The following is a 16,939-nucleotide window of genomic DNA, read 5'->3' on the forward strand; positions in this document are numbered from 1 at the left end:
GTGTTCGTGATGCGTATTCATTTTATGCATATGTATGTATATAGTATGTTTATTCTCACCAAGCTTTATAGCTTACCCTCTCGTTGATATTATTTTTACAGGTTCGCAAGGTGGCGGCTCGGGTAAGCGTGAGAACTAGTGGACTTTTGTAGGTTACTTTAGAAGACCTGCTTTCGGATTGATTTGGGATTAGGTAGTGTGTCACCAATCGCCATGCTCGGTCTTTTGTTGTGTGTAAACGAAACGGGTCGAAATTGTCGCTTTCATGTAATTATGGGTCGTTGGAGTCCCAAAGGTCGTAATGTACTTTTGTCTATTAAAACCCGGATTAATTAATGTTTTAAAAAGTGTTGGAATTGGGTTGGGGATTTATGAATCTCGGTTTGGGCGAAAATGGATTATCATGTAAATAAAATGGGCTGAACTGATCTCCCAGTTATAGCGCGCCGCGCGTTAGCATGCGCGCCGCGCAAATGGCCAATTGCTGGTGGTTCGCCCAGTTGTCAACTTCTGACTTTGATTTACGCTTTAGCGCGCGCCGCGCACCCATTCGCGCGCCGTACAGATGGTTAGACAGGAAATTATTGTTGCTTTTAAAAAAATCGTGTTTCTAGTAAACGGTTTTGGGGTCGTTACATTTTTTGTAATTTTGAATTTGTTTTTATTTTTAGTCTAAGCAACAATCGCACAAACAAAATTTTTCATTTCTTTACGCCATATAACCCCGTCTTGCTGCAACATGCGGGGTTTATATCCTTCAATTTTCCCTTCCTTTGTCATTCTTTTATTTCTTTACCGTTTAATTGTCCGACTGTTAACCTTTTTATTTTAAACGTTTAATTAATTGAATGTTAACTTATAAAAAGCACCCGCAACGAAGCACAGGCTTTCTATACTCGTTAATATATAAATGTTATTAATTGAATTTTTTTTTTATTTGCCAACGGATACATGAAAGTATCCAACCAGAATCGGCCACGTGTCCCACCCATCCCAACAATGTCGTTGCCTTCCCCGTTGGATACCGCCCCACGCCCCCTTTTTTCTCTTCGGCAACGCCTTGATACGGCAATGGGGGCGGCGCCGGGTGCCAACTCACCCACCCACGCCGTTGGTGTACGTCCGATACAAGGGGTCTTATACGGAGTAGATTAGAGAGGAGAGAAGAGAGAAGATTTTCTTTCTTTCATTTCAAATAAAAACTCTCGTTTAACTGAGGTCTTTTCTTTAATTTCGGCTGGTTTTGTTAAAACCCCAAAAATAAAGAACCCGCTGCTGAATTACAAACCTATTTCGATTCCGACTGCGATAACTACCTCCACCGCTTGATTTGAGTTTCTGTTCACTTCCATTCTCCCACGCCGTAGTCGTTTTCCAGAAATCTCTCAAATTACAAATCCAAAGGTACCTATCTGAATCATGTTAAAACCTAGAATTTAGAGTTTAGGTCAAATGTCACAATAATTCTTCATATCTCATTGATATTTGTGTATATTTCTTCATTAATTTGTTAGAGATTATCATAAGTTGCCAGTGTAAATGTTAAAACCTAGTTTTTAGAAATTTGGATAATATCACGTCAATATCGATTGATATCTATATGAGATACATTTCTTCCTTATTAGAATAGAAATATTAAGTTTTTAGTGTGAATGCTGAGACCTAGAAAATTTATCTTTTAGAAATTAGGAGAATGTCATAATATTATCCCAATTCTGTCTGATACTTAGATATCTTTGCTCATTAATTCTATATAATTTCAGGGTAAATGTTGAAAGCTAGAAAAGTTAGTGGTAGAGGTGAAACAGCAGGCGGCGGAACTGCACATTACGCATTTGGAGCTTTAGAAGATGATTTAATCATCAAACATAGGCTTCTCACTCGAACAACAACCACACGAGGTGAACCTCCTTTGAAAAAACTCCAAAAAAAGTTCACCTCTTTTGCTCTCGAAACCGAAAAAGATGCCGATAATTACGCCGATTGCGAGAGGCTTGCAAAAGCTTTTTTACAGGAGTTGAAGACTTTTGAGCTTCCATTAGTGAAGACAAAAGCGGTTATTGATGCAAATGTTAGAGAAAAGGAGAATTTTAATGAGTTGAATGATGAGATAAATAGGAAGATAGTGGAAGCACAAAATGATATTGAGGAATTGAAGAAGCAACTTGAGGAGAGTAAAGTTGAAAGGAAGCATAAGGAAGAGTGTGAGATGATTAGGAAGTTGATTGCTGCACAAACGCCTAGATATGAGACTCAAAAGCTGATTAATGAATTGGAGAAGGAGATTGCTGCATTGGAAGCCGAAAATACTGCTAGTTCGAGGACGCTTGAGCTTCGTAAAAAGCAATTTATTCTTCTGTTACATGTGGTATGTACTTTTCTCCTACTAAAAGTTCTCAAAAAAATTTCTGCTTTTTATGTTAATTTTTGCTTTATATTAGTGTAGTTGACAACTTGACATACAGTAGTAGCAGTACACTAGCTGATTTACTATGTAGTCATGTTTCGTTATTTCTTAGTTTTTTTCAAAATTTATTTTACCCTTAAAAAAAGGCCTTACAAGCTCTGCTGTTTTAATTGAAAAAACGTGTTGCTCTAGGTTCTTTCTCAATTTACAGGGTAATTTTGTGTAAGTGATAACTGAAAAATAGCATTCTTAGTCATCTTTAAATTTGATTACATGTGTATATTATTTCAATTTATGAGCTCTGGTGATTATGTGTATATTAATGATATATGTACACACACAATGAACTAGTAACAATTATTGAAATTAGTAGAGATGACTCTTACTATCTAGAACGTCGGAGAGGTTTACCAATGGTAGTTGTACTTTAGATGAAAGCTATGCCATGTGTTATTCTCTTATCACAAAGAGTGATTGACTATTTGTTTTTGTATAATCAAAAGGGACAAGTTAAACATGTATATATCCTTTCGGAAAGTTGAGAATATAAAATACCACATGTTGTGTCCATGTTTGTTTGATATAAAATAAAATATCCTATCAATTATAAGAACTGTCACGGAAGCCATAACATCCTAGTAGCGGGTTTTTATATTGCTCTATGTTCATATAGTTGGTCAGTCGTGTAGTTAGACCCATGGAGAAGGCACCCTGCCCATCCTCATGTACATGCAAACTGCATATAGTGTTTATTCGTTTTTGGTGACCTCACTCAGATACTCTATACATCTAATAGAGTTTAAAAGGTTTAATAAACTGTATTTGTAGCTTTCCTCTGGGTGTATATCCTTAGTATGGAATAAAATATGTTATTGTGTAATATAGTTTGGTTCTAAGCAATATGCTTGCTTATCAGACTTTGTATGATTGTCTACATTCCACCTTCCCCATACTCTGCCAATGGCGGAATTGGATATTGTTGTTCTTGTGCTGTTGTTGATTAATACCCAATATTTTCATCAACGGGGCTACATGAATAATTGAATATCTGATATGAACAGATCTTTTTAGTTTGTGTGAGGGTAATTACAGATTAATAGGTCATTTGTGATCTGAATTTTATTACTTATCTTATATGTTGTATCAAGTTTAAACATGTTCATGTCTACACTCTTGAAATTACTTGTTTTATATCAGACTAAATTGACCTTTGGAATCCAGGTTTTCAATCATTTGATTTAATTACCTTAACTATCTTAGATTCTTTATAATGTTGCTTAGTTCAGCGTTGGTTTGTTTGCTGGTTCACTATTATAACCTGATAACACTTTGAAGAGAATCATTGATGTTGGGCATGAATTGCTTAACTTTTTTCAAAGTTGCTTGGGTCAAAGGTTTTCTTAGATATATTGGTTGAGAGGATTTTGAAATGAAACTATTAATAAGAATTCTTTATGACCTGGTTGAAGTTTTCTGCTCCAGTAGTTTAAAGAAACTTTGACTAATACAATGTAGTATTAGTTTGACCGAAAAGCTCTCAAGTTGTAAGATTAATATGTCGATAATGAACTTAGTTAGAAGAGATGCCACAAATGGACGTTAGACGAGTTCTCACATGTTATGAAAAAACTCTGCTTCTTTTGGGAATTTTACAAAACAAAAGAAGACTTATCCTATTGTATTCCCATCATGCGGTTATAGATTTCGGTCATATGGGAAAAGACATTAGCTAGATTTTCATGTTATGTGTATATATTTAGTTAGTTAATTGTTTTGTCAAGACAACAGTGAATGATGCATTAGGTATTTTTAATACGTTTAGACTATACCTGGCAAACGGGCCAGGTTGGGTCGGTTTGGGTAACATGCCAAAATGGTTTTGGGTTAAAATGGGTCATGGGTCAAACAGGTAAAAGTTTTAAATGGGTCTAAATGGGTCAGGTTGGGTCGGTTTGGGTAATAGTTCAAAATGGATAACGGGTCAAATAGGTCCAAACAAGTCATATTCTTTTACACTTGATTTTTTACATTTATTATATTGTTTTAGTTATTATTAATACTTATTATATATATAAGAAATTATTAATATACATAATAATTGATAACCATTAATGCTTTCATAAATTATTGACGGATGAGTCTTGTTATGCTCGACCCATTTGAGCCATTCACAAGACCCATTATACCCGTTCTCTATTTATTGAACTTAGGATTTGATACCCGTTTGACTCGTTCTTTTATATTTTGTGTAAGACTTAATAGGTTGAAGAAAAACTCATTGTACCTTTTCTTTAAGTTTTGGTTTACATTGTCGGGCCTAATTTTTTTCAAGACTTATTTGACCCGAAAGCTTGACCCATTTGACCCAAGTTTAAGAGAATGGGTCTCAATTGCCAGGTATAGTTTAGACTCCATCTGTATTTACAAAACTGCAGCCGTAAGTTTATCTATGTTAGTTAGGCTTAATTAACGCCTTGTATTGTATCTAGAAGCATTATGATACCATAAAGCAATAACAAATACAGTACAAATTAGTCTCACTGGGACCTTTATCAATCAGAGTCTATATGTGTAAAAAGTGAAACTTGAGTGCTGACTTTAATCGTCTAATGATAATGTTACTAGACTTGTAAATGGGGAAGTTTGAAACAACAGTATATAGTATAATTCATTTGCAAAGTCTTGATTCTTAAGTTTTGGAAGGTTTTATGTATTTAAATTCCACTTTGTAGGACTTGTGGACCCTTCATGTATGTGACTCATTTTATATTGTATAATTTATCTATTCAGCTAATTACTGAAAATATAACGCCCAATAGATCCATCATAGCTAAATTGGTCGTAAATGCCGGTTCAATTATCAATTTAGATTGTTTATCTAACTAGGTAACATGATGAATATTAATATTCTAGAACTAGTATTTTGCTGATTTTATCACTTTTCCACCTGTTGTAATTAGTGATAGTTCTAGAAGAAAACAGTTGTCCACATGTTAACCTGACACGTCTCTTATTCTCATCATTTATTGTCTAAATTTTCGTTTTGCTTGCTCCTTTGTTTCTAGTTTTGTGAGTTTTTTTTTCTGCTATGATTTCTGAAAAATATTTTTATTTTTTTTACAAAATAGTATCTATTGGAGTCTTTGTTTATATACTAGTGTAGTACTATTACATATGGTTTGAGCTGCCTTCAATAGCATTTGATAAACTTGGATCTAGACTTTTCCAAAAAGAGGTGGATGTTTAAACTGCTTAACCTTAAAGGAATAAATAGATCTCAAAAGCATTGATAATTGGCTCCATGAGGTTTTTAAAATTTGCCATTTTGTAAAGATCAATTGATGCTAAAAGGTTATTCCAAACCCAGTGATTGGCTTAGATAAACCTCTCTTCGGAAATGGGAATTTACTACCATATAAGTAAATATATTTTTTATTTCAGTTGATATACAATTTTTGGGTCACAGAAATATTATTCTTCATATTTTCATTGCGCGCCCAGAAAGACTGATGTTTATTAGGGCAACAATATTTATGCCTGAAAATTAGGCCTAACTTGTCTTCTTCATCTTTACTTCTGATATTTGTCCTGTGTCTCAGTCTACTCCTTTTAGGCAATACTTTTAGCCACACATTTTATTCATTCTAATCATTTTTTTTATTATTATTGTTCTGGAATTTCGTAAGGTCATTTATGTTGTCATTGCTCATGTGTACATACTATCCAATGTAGGTTGATGAGTTGCAAAACACCATTGAGGAGGAGCAAAAGAGTATGTTAGAAGAAATGCGAATGTCGATTTTTGAGAACAAAAACATTGTGGAAGGTGCTGCTGCTGCTGCTGGGACTTCAGAATCTATGGCTATTGATTAATGTATTTGTATGTTTTGTACTTATATACTTATTTATCATTTCACTCCCTGTAGCTTTCCCGGATAATAAACCTTAATTTTTAGTTCTCTTGTTTGTATTATTTGTTTTTAATATGAACTAGCAGTTTAGACTGTTTGAGAAAGGTGGACCGAAAATATTCAGTCAATATTATTATGACATTCTGTTTGACATATACGATCTAAATCTGAAATTATTTAGGCCATTCTTAGTACGATTTTCCGTATAGCGGTTGTAAGGTACTAGTACAGAAAGTTGCTGCTTAGCATATGGCGTATAATGTTGATTGTTGTTTGCCCTCGAGAAATTATCTCTGCAGACCCGAAACACGGATAGATGATCCGTGGGGTGGCTTCAATCAATCTGAGGATCAATCTGAAGTTGATCCATATAGCGCGTTGCTGCTAAGCGGCTAATGTATGTTTAGAGTGAGAAAGAACTGTGTGAGAGAGAAAGTGTACTTCTCTCTGACTGAAGTTCAGAATTATGATGATGTGAAATGTAGTGACCCAGGGGGTCTATTTATAGGCATAGAATGTCCGAAATTCACGGGATACACGTGTCAATCACTGAATGGCTCTGTTACGTGAAGTATCTGGAATGTCGGTGGCGTGTGCTGACGTGGCCGCGTGCCGTTCACGCGCTGAGTTAAAGGCTTATGCACTGAAGCTGCCTGCAGGGCTTACGCTTGACGATGGGCGGCCTGATATACGCTGGGCGGCAGATACTGAACACCGCTAGATTTTGTTATCTTTTGTGCTACTTGATCGATTTTTCTGTATAAAATGCGTGTATCTCCTGGGATACACCATTAAGTCCCCCCAGTTTAATGTCTTTATTTTTGTTAAAAATAAAGTCATTAAACTAAAAAATAAAAAATGCTTTTTTCCTCTAAGACCCAAAACTGCTGTGGCCGTCTGATTTCCTGCTCTGACGTCACATATCTAATTATGAATTTGTCCATAAAGTCCTTTCGATTTATTTTGAAAATTTAATTTGTTTTGTTCATCTAATCTGTTCCATACACGTGTCTCGATCTCATCTTTCCATTACCAAGTTGCCCGACTATAAATAGCTCCCTTTCGTTTCGTTTTTCCTTTTCTGAAAACTGAGTATTTGCTGTTAAGATATCTACAATTTACCTAGTGTAACGATCTGTTAAGTGCAAGGTCAGTAATTATTCATCTTTTTCTTCTGTTTGATTTTATCTTTACGCACTACCATGGCCGAATCCGGCAGCACGTCTTCCCAGAGAGACAATCGTGACGTCAGTACTATTCCTTCTAGTATTACTGAAGCCAATATAGAACAGCTATGTAGAAAACACGGATATCTTAGATTATTAAATCCTGTTGTTCCCTCGTCTAGTGATAGGGCCAATAAACCTCCACAGAAGATGATGACTCTCTACAAATTGCAACTAACTGTAGGGAACCTACGTATTCCTCTTTCTTCCTTTCTTCAACAGCTTCTTGCCCACTATGGGATAGGTCTTAGTCAAATTCATCCATTAGGTTTACAAAAAATTATTCTGTTCGAAATGTACTGCAATTCTGTAGAAGAAACTCCCAATGTGAATATTTTCCGTGAATTATTTAGAACTAGATTAGTTAGCAAATGTTGGTATACATTTGATTGTAAGCCGAACAAGTCGTTTACTGGGGTGAAGGAAAGTTCTTTAAAGAACTGGAAAGATCCCTATTTCTTTGTTAATGAAAGGGTTGTTCAGGACGCCTGGGCATGTGTTCGTGATTGGAGAAAAACTACCATAGGAGTTAGCAAATCCACCACATTATCTGAAGATGAAAGTTTTATTCTTGATACTTTGAAGACGTTCAAATTTCCACAAAGGTCATATGATGATTATGAAGCCATATTGGTTCTCTGTAAAATGAGTAATAATTGGCGTGCTGGATATACACCGGTGCTGCGCTGGGAAGTCCGTGGTAGGCACCTTTATTGATATATTCTGTTATTTGTTATGCTGTTCTGAGTTGTGTATGTTGTTATATATGTTTCTGTTTGTTTGTATACTATCTTATTGCAGAACAAGAAATGCAGGTTTACAGAACCTTCAAGAAGACCAATCTTGACCCTTTGATTGTGTCTGAACGGCCCAAAACTCCTGCTGAAATTGAGGCGGATAAAGCCCAAGATGCTGCTTTTGAACAACAATTAAAAAGCCCAGAGCGGTCTGTTGAGGGCGGAGATGGTGGTACTATTCAACCATCTTCTGATGTTGAGATTGTTGTATTTACCCCTGAACCGTCCAGCGCCAAGAAGGCTGGCAAAAGTTCAAAACGTGAGGGAAAACGCCCAGCGGGTGAAGATGTTGACAAACCAAAAAAGAGAAGTATGTATCTTAGCTACATCTATATAAGTAAATTAATAATTTTGTGTCAAAGCTCTATTGTATATTTATCTGTTTCTCCATTTGATAGGATTGGTTCTTCGAGATGATGTTGTTGATACTTCTACTTGGAAGGATCCTGAGAGCAATAAAACTGTTAATGTTGAAGATGACAGTGATGATGATAATGAAGAAACTGATGATGTTGATTCTTTTGAGACTCCTCCATTCAGAACTCTGCATACTTCTAAAGGGACTGATACAACACAATCCTCTGCCTCTACTCAACCAACATCCATACCATTAAGCGGATTACAAGCCTTTCTTGATGATCCCAACAACAAATCTGATGATTTTGCTGAGTTTTTGAAGGTAACTCTTAGTATACTTATGATTTACCAACATCACTTCATTTTTAATTGAATTCTTATCTTGTCCATCGTATTTATTGTAGGCAAACACTGTTTCTGATTTATCTTCCTCTCTATCCACCATGACCTATAAACAAAGTTATCAGTCTACTGCTGCAGCGTTAGTGCTTCTGAATCAACATATGATTCATAATCTGAAAATTCAGAAGGCTCATGAGACTATCATTGCCAATGCTGTGCACAATGCTACCAGAGTAAATAGGCTTGAGCTTGATTTAAAAGATAGCAACATGAAATTGAAAACTGCAATGGATACTGTGGAGAAAAAGGATGAGTTGTTGGGGGTAGTGCAAACAAAATGTGTTGCAGAGAGGGTAGAAAAAGAAAAATTCATGGAAGAGAATGATAAACTGGTGAAGGAAAATGAAGAACTGAAAAAGGTGTTGGAAGAGAAAAATCAATTGTTGGAGGAAAAGATTGCTGCTGCTGCTGATGTTAAAAAGAACTTTACTGATTTAAAAGCCGGTATCCCTGGTCTTGTGCATAGGGTGTTGAGTTCCTCACTTGTGGGTCAGACTTTCAATAGGTATTTGGTGGCATCTATAGAAAGTGATCTTGCAGATGCAATGGAGGAGATTTTAAATGCCCTACCTGTGAAGCCTGATCCTTTACCAGATGCTATTTCAAAACACATGAAACCAGATACTGATGTCAAGCTGTAGGTGGCCATTGCTGAAGTGACTTCTTTGAAAATTGATTCTGTGAGTGAAGTTTGTGCTAGGGAGGATGTGTCAGTGAAGGACATTTTGGATGTGCCTATTTGTCATAACCCGTCCTTAACCATAAGAACGCGTTAGATAACGTATGATTTCATTGCGAGGTATTGACCTCTATATGAGACATTTTTAAAAGAAAAACTGCATATATTATACATTACAAACCACAACCATTATTTTTGTTACAAGCTTAAGACAATAAAAAGAAGATTAACGTTTAGCGATAATCTTCGACTTACAAACTTTACAAATGATGACAACAACACGGTTTCTAGCATATTTTACAATACAACATCTCGGATATGCAGTTTTATTTTTGACACAAACATGCGTACGCAAGATCCTGGTTAGATCCAACATGATGCAGCGGAAGCTTTAGAAATCACCTGAGAATAGACATGTTTTAAAAGGTCAACATAAAGTTGGTGAGATATAGGTTTAATGCCGGCAGCAATATATATATATAGACCACAAGATTTCGTATATAAACAGTTTAATAAAAGTATTCTAAGTGGTTGAGCACTTGGTAACCATACTTAACATTTTCACGTCGCATATTCCCTTTAATACGAAATCTTACTACACCGTACCAAGTGTAGTCACAAAACGAAGTACTGTGCAACCGTTGAATACTGGTCGTCCAGTCCGGTTGGGGTTGTCAGGCCCGATAGATCTATCAACAGGATTCGCGTTTACAATACCGCTGTAAATATTAGTTACCAAGCTACAGGGAAGTATGCCAGTGGTACAACTCAACGTAGAATATATTTTTCAGTTACTTGTGTCCATATTGTAAAACATAAAATACATGTATTCTCATCCCGAAATATTTAGAGTTTAAAAGTGGGACTATATACTCACTGTTGTCTTGAAGATATGAAATTTGACTCGGTCTCCGATTGATATCACAACCTATCCATATATAATATATCAATATGTTTTCATTTTAAAACAAACGTTATATATATATATACACTTGTTATACTTTTAATACTTTGAATAATTCCTTAGTCCGTAGTTAGCATTTCGATGTTAGTAATTCAATTTTAATGGTTCATTTTTAGATGTTTAGTATACCCGCAATAAATAAAACCCCCAACGAAATAATAAAACCCCAACGTATATGAATTGGTCGAGATTAATCTTGACCCACGGTACCGGTGTTGTCAAATGACGTATTGCGTACATAAAGTACCGGTGTTGTCAAATGACGTATTGCGTACAAACATGGGATCTTATGATTAATCTTCTCGTGTTGTTTACGGGCGATCCTGAACCATATAAAATTGAATTGTAAGTACATATATATAAAATATCATGTTATTTTAGAAGTATGTGATTTTATGTAAATTTTTCCAATGAATCCCGAAGTTGAAAATGTCTAGGATAGCCAATTTTGTTTCGGTCATAGTTTCTTCGTTACAAGTCCGTTTTCGTTGATTCAAATTGCCATCTTCTTGGATCGAGTTCTTCTTTAAGACTATGAACTGTAAATACCTTGGTTTGTATTCAAAATCATACGGCATAGGTGAAAGTTTAGTGAAACATATGAAGTTAAACATTTTTGTTACAACAAAATCATTTAATGACCATTTTTCTAAAAATACTTATACTTTGAAAAACCAAGTTTTACCTTGTTAAATTAGCATATACATAAGTTATATTACAGGTCTTGAAGTATTTTAAAAGTTAAGTTAGAAGGATCTATTTAGTTTGCAAACAAGTTTGAAAACATGCAAACTATGTTCTTGTTGTTAAACTTTTGTACCACAAAATAAGATAGCTATATATATATGAATCGAATAAGGTTATGAACATAGATTCTACCTCAAGTTCCTTGGATAAAGTTGCTGTAAAAGAGAAGTAAGAAGCTAGAATCAAAAGGGTGTTGGAAGTGGATGAAAGATTGAAAGTAAGTTGGTGTTCTTGGAAGGTTTTCTTGAAGTGTTGTTGTAAGAGTTTTCTTATGGTGTTTTAGTATGGTTTTTATGGCTAGATCTTCTTGGTTATTTGCTGGATTGTTATGGAGTTTAGAGAGTAAGAAAGAGTGTGTGTTTTTGATAAGAAAATGGTAGTAAAAATGAATCAAAATGCTCTTGTATATATACTACAAAAAAAGGTGTTCCATGATGTATATGGACAAAAATTTCAAATGATCATTTTATGTATCTAGTCCTAATTGCTTCCAAATTCAATTACCTAGCCCTAATGGCATGAACATTGGCTGGTTAGGTGGTGATTTTGATGTGTATTTACTATTAGTAAATACGTATAGGAACTGGGTATGATACGGTACATATACCGTAGATATACGTATAGAAATTTTGTGAAAAATGGAATGAGGATTCAAATATAGCTATCTTTTGTGAATACACTTATATGGTTTTATGTATTTAAGTCTTTAAAAGTGATTAAATACATTACTTATACGATATATGTATAAACATTATAAGTCTTAAGTATTTATGTCAAATAACGTTACGTATAGTTATCGTTTTGAAAACTTAAGTTAGTAGTTTCAAAATATACTTGTAACTTATTGTTATAGATACAAAATGAGATATTAAAACATTCATTAACCATGTTAAATATGTATATATACATATATATACACAAACGTATAATTATCATATATTGTATAGTTCGTGATATCATCGGTCAAACTAGACGGTCAAACGTTGTGTAAAACTCTTTTCGGAAATATAAATCTCGACAATTTGGATTGCTTATCATGTTGGCAAGGTTTAATTTATGTAAATATTAATCTTATAAGTATAGAATGATCGAAAAAGTGCGGGTCGTTACATTACCTCCCCGTTAAATAAATTTCGTCCCGAAATTTTAAAATTGTACCTATTTTGCGTCATCGAGAAACAAGTGCGGATACTTTCGTTTCATCTGATCCTCTCGTTCCCAAGTAAACTCGGGACCTCTTCTAGCATTCCAACGAACCTTAACAATCGGTATATTGCTCTGTTTGAGCTGTTTAATTTCACGGTCCATGATTTCGATTGGTTCTTCGACGAATTGTAGTTTCTCGTCGACATGGATTTCTTCAAGAGGAATGGTGAGGTCTTCCTTTGCAAGACACTTCTTAAGGTTCGAGACGTGAAAGGTATTATGTACTCCAGCGAGTTGTTGCGGTAACTCGAGTCGATAAGCTACCGGTCCAATGCGTTCGATGATCTTAAACGGGCCTACGTACCTTGGGTTCAGTTTACCCCTTTTTCCAAAACGTATCACACCTTTCCAAGGTGACACCTTTAGCATAACCATGTCCCCGACCTGAAACTCTAATGGTTTCCTTCGGACATCGGCGTAGCTCTTTTGGCGACTACGGGCTGTTTTCAATCTCTCCTTGATTTGCACTATCTTCTCAGTTGTTTCATGTATGATCTCGGGACCAGTTAATTATCGGTCTCCTACTTCATTCCAACAGATAGGAGATCTACACTTCCTTCCATACAATGCTTCGAATGGCGCAGCTCCAATGCTCGCATGATAACTATTATTATACGAGAATTCTGCTAACGGTAGATATTTATCCCATCCGTTTCCAAAATCGATCACACATGCCCTGAGCATGTCCTCGAGAGTCTGAATTGTCCTTTCACTCTGCCCGTCGGTTTGCGGATGATATGCGGTGCTCATATCCAAACGAGTTCCTAGTGCCTCTTGTAGTGATTGCCAAAACTTTGAAGTAAATCTACTATCACGATCGGATATAATGGAAATAGGTATTCCATGCCTTGAAACAACTTCCTTTATATACAATCGTAATAGTTTCTCCATTCTATCCGTTTCCTTTATAGGCAAGAAATGTGCAGACTTGGTGAGACGATCAACAATCACCCAAATGGTGTCGTATCCCCAGGCAGTCTTTGGTAACTTCGTGATAAAATCCATGGTAACACCATCCCACTTCCATTCTGGGATTTCTGGTTGTTGAAGTAACCCTGACGGCTTCTGGTGTTCTGCTTTGACCTTAGAACAAGTTAAACACTCCCCAACATATGTTGCAACGTCGGTCTTTAAATTAGGCCACCAATAACGTGTCTTAAGATCTTGATACATCTTTCCAACTCCAGGATGTATCGAGTATCTTGTCTTATGTGCCTCGTTCAATATCAACTTCCTTAATCCACCCAACTTTGGTACCCAAATACGATTTGCAAAATATCGAACTCCATCTTCCCGTACAACGAGTTGCTTCTCATACTTCTTCATTATTTCATTCTTTATGTTTTCTTTATTGAGTGCTTCTTGTTGAACCTCTTTGATTTGTGAGTTGAGGTTCATGCGAATTTTTATATTCATTGCTCGAACTCGAATTGGTTCTCGTTCCTTTCTGCTTAAAGCATCAGCCACCACGTTCGCCTTCCCGGGATGATAACGAATTTCACAATCATAGTCGTTTATTAACTCGACCCACCTACGTTGCCTCATGTTCAATTGTTTCTGATCAAAAATATGTTGAAGGCTTTTATGATCAGTAAACACAGTGAATTTAACCCCATACAAGTAATGTCTCCACATCTTCAATGCAAACACGACTGCTCCCAGTTCTAGATCATGCGTCGTATAATTCCGCTCGTGAATCTTCAATTGTCGGGATGCAAATGCAATCACTTTCTTCCGTTGCATAAGAACACAACCAAAACCTTGTCGCGAAGCGTCACAATATATTTCGAAATCATCGTTCCCTTCTGGTAACGATAATATAGGCGCCGTAGTTAACTTCTTCTTCAGTATTTGAAATGCGTTCTCCTGCTCAGAGGTCCATTCATATTTCTTCCCTTTTTGCGTTAACGCTGTCAACGGCTTAGCTATTCGGGAAAAATCTTGAATAAACCTTCTATAATAACCGGCTAAACCCAAAAATTGGCGTATCTGCGTTGGTGTCTTAGGAGTCTCCCATTTTTCAATAGCTTCAGGATCAACCTGAATTCCTTCGCTATTAACAACGTGACCAAGAAATTGCACTTCTTTCAACCAGAAAGCACACTTAGAAAATTTAGCATAAAGTTGTTCTTTTCTCAACAATTCTAATATCAACCTTAAATGCTCTTCATGCTCTTGCTCACTCTTGGAATAGATAAGAATATCATCAATGAAAACGATAACAAACTTATCTAAATATGGACTACAAACTCGATTCATGAGGTCCATGAATACAGCTGGCGCATTCGTCAATCCAAACGGCATGACCAAAAATTCGTAATGACCATAACGTGTCCGAAAAGCAGTTTTCGGAATATCTTCTTCTTTGACGCGTAGTTGATGATAACCTGATCTTAGGTCGATTTTTGAATACACACATGATCCTTGCAACTGATCAAATAAGTCATCAATTCTCGGTAGTGGATACCGATTCTTGATAGTTAACTTATTTAATTCACGATAATCTATACACATCCTGAAAGATCCATCTTTCTTCTTAACAAACAAAATCGGAGCTCCCCACGGTGAAGTACTTGGTCGTATGAATCCACGGTCCAGTAATTCTTTTAACTGACTTTGAAGTTCTTTTAACTCGGACGGTGCAAGTCTATATGGAGCACGAGCCACTGGTGCAGCTCCTGGTACTAAATCTATTTGAAATTCTACCGATCTAAATGGAGGTAATCCCGGCAATTCTTCCGGAAAAACTTCAGGAAAATCTCTTGCCACAGGCACGTCGTTGATGCACTTTTCTTTCTTTTCGACATTATTAACATGTGCTAAAATAGCGTAACATCCCTTTTCTAAACACTTCTTGGCTTTCAAACAGCTAATGAGTTTTAGCTTTGAATTACCCTTCTCTCCATAAATCATCACTGGCATTTTGTCCTTACCAGGAATACGAATTGCCTTCTTGGCACACACAACCTCCGCTCCTACTTTGGACATCCAGTCCATGCCGACTATTACATCAAAACCTCCTAATTCTACGGGTATTAAGTCGATTTTAAACGTTTCTCCGACTAAATTTATTTCACAATCACGACAAATTTTATCGGCTTTAATTAGTTTACCATTAGCTAACTCAATCATGTACTTAGCATCTAGAGGTAATGAGGAACAATTCAATTTAGTGTAAAAATTTCTACACACATAACTTCTATCGGCACCAGTATCAAATAAAATAGATGCTGATAAGTTATTAATGGTAAACGTACCCGTAACAAGCTCCGGGTCTTCTCGTGCCTCTCTAGCATTAATAACAAACGCTCTTCCACGTGCAGGTCCGCCATTCTGATTCGGGCACTGGCTCTTATAGTGACCTTGTTTTCCACACCCAAAACAAGTAATGTTAGCCAAAGCAGTTCTATTTGCGTTGGTGGCAGGAGTCTTGTTACCATTTGCATTTGTAACGAGAGCCTTACAATCTTCAGCAAGATGTCCTTGTCTATTGCATTTAGTGCACAACACACTACAGTAACCAAAATGATGTTTGTGACAACGGTTGCATAAAGGACTTTGTCCTTTGTAAGCAAAGCCTGAACCACTACCCGCACCTTTCGTGGTTTCTTGTTTCTTATAAGGTTGTTGTTGGTTACCTCGATCATAACCTCCATTCCACTTTTTCTTGTTCCCCAATACCTTCACCTCAGTATTGAATGCTTTCTTGTCCAAAATGACCTGATCCATTAGCTCGTTCGCCATGGTTATAGCTTCATGAATTGTTTTAGGTTTCGATGCCGTAACGTTTGCCTTGACCTTGCTGGGCAAACCACCTTTGTACATTTCAATCTTCCGTGCTTCGGTTGGAACCAATTCAGGACATAGTAAAACCAATTCCATGAATCGCTGATTGTAGTTGGTGATTTCAGTACCAACCACCTTCAAACTTCGTAACTCATCTTCTAACTTAATAACCTCATTCCTTGGACAATACTCGGTGATTATCATTGCTTTGAATTCTTCCCATGGAGTATCATAAGCTACATCTCCTCCTACCGCCTTCACATAATTCTTCCACCATGTGAGTGCACTATCTTGTAAAGTGCACGATGCAAACTTGGTCATGTCTTTTTCATCACAACCACTGATTTTAAACACCGTCTCCATCTTTTCTATCCATCGGGTTAAACCGATCGGTCCTTCCGTTCCACTGAATGATGATGGCTTGCAAGCTTGAAACGTCTTGTAGGAGCATCCTACA

At 36.3% G+C, this 16,939-nt stretch overlaps 1 protein-coding gene across 1 annotated transcript; it reads left to right on the forward strand.

Annotated features, from left to right (window-relative positions):
• Positions 1 to 1,155: 1,155 nt before the first annotated feature.
• Positions 1,156 to 6,452, forward strand: LOC139877340 (THO complex subunit 7A-like). The gene is made up of 3 exons (XM_071864761.1): positions 1,156 to 1,404; positions 1,764 to 2,368; positions 6,140 to 6,452. The coding sequence occupies exons 2-3, from the start codon at positions 1,769 to 1,771 to the stop codon at positions 6,278 to 6,280; spliced, it is 741 nt and encodes a 246-aa protein (XP_071720862.1). The 5' UTR covers positions 1,156 to 1,404; positions 1,764 to 1,768; the 3' UTR covers positions 6,281 to 6,452.
• Positions 6,453 to 16,939: the final 10,487 nt, after the last annotated feature.

Source organism: Rutidosis leptorrhynchoides, chromosome 11, assembly GCF_046630445.1.
Source record: "Rutidosis leptorrhynchoides isolate AG116_Rl617_1_P2 chromosome 11, CSIRO_AGI_Rlap_v1, whole genome shotgun sequence".
Classification (NCBI taxonomy): domain Eukaryota; kingdom Viridiplantae; phylum Streptophyta; class Magnoliopsida; order Asterales; family Asteraceae; genus Rutidosis; species Rutidosis leptorrhynchoides.

Coding starts and splice junctions, on each gene's coding strand:
- LOC139877340 (XM_071864761.1), top strand. CDS start 1,769: ATGTTGAAAGCTAGAAAAGTTAGTGGTAGAGGTGAAACAGCAGGCGGC. Junction 2,369..6,139: donor TTATTCTTCTGTTACATGTG/GTATGTACTTTT, acceptor TATCCAATGTAG/GTTGATGAGTTGCAAAACAC.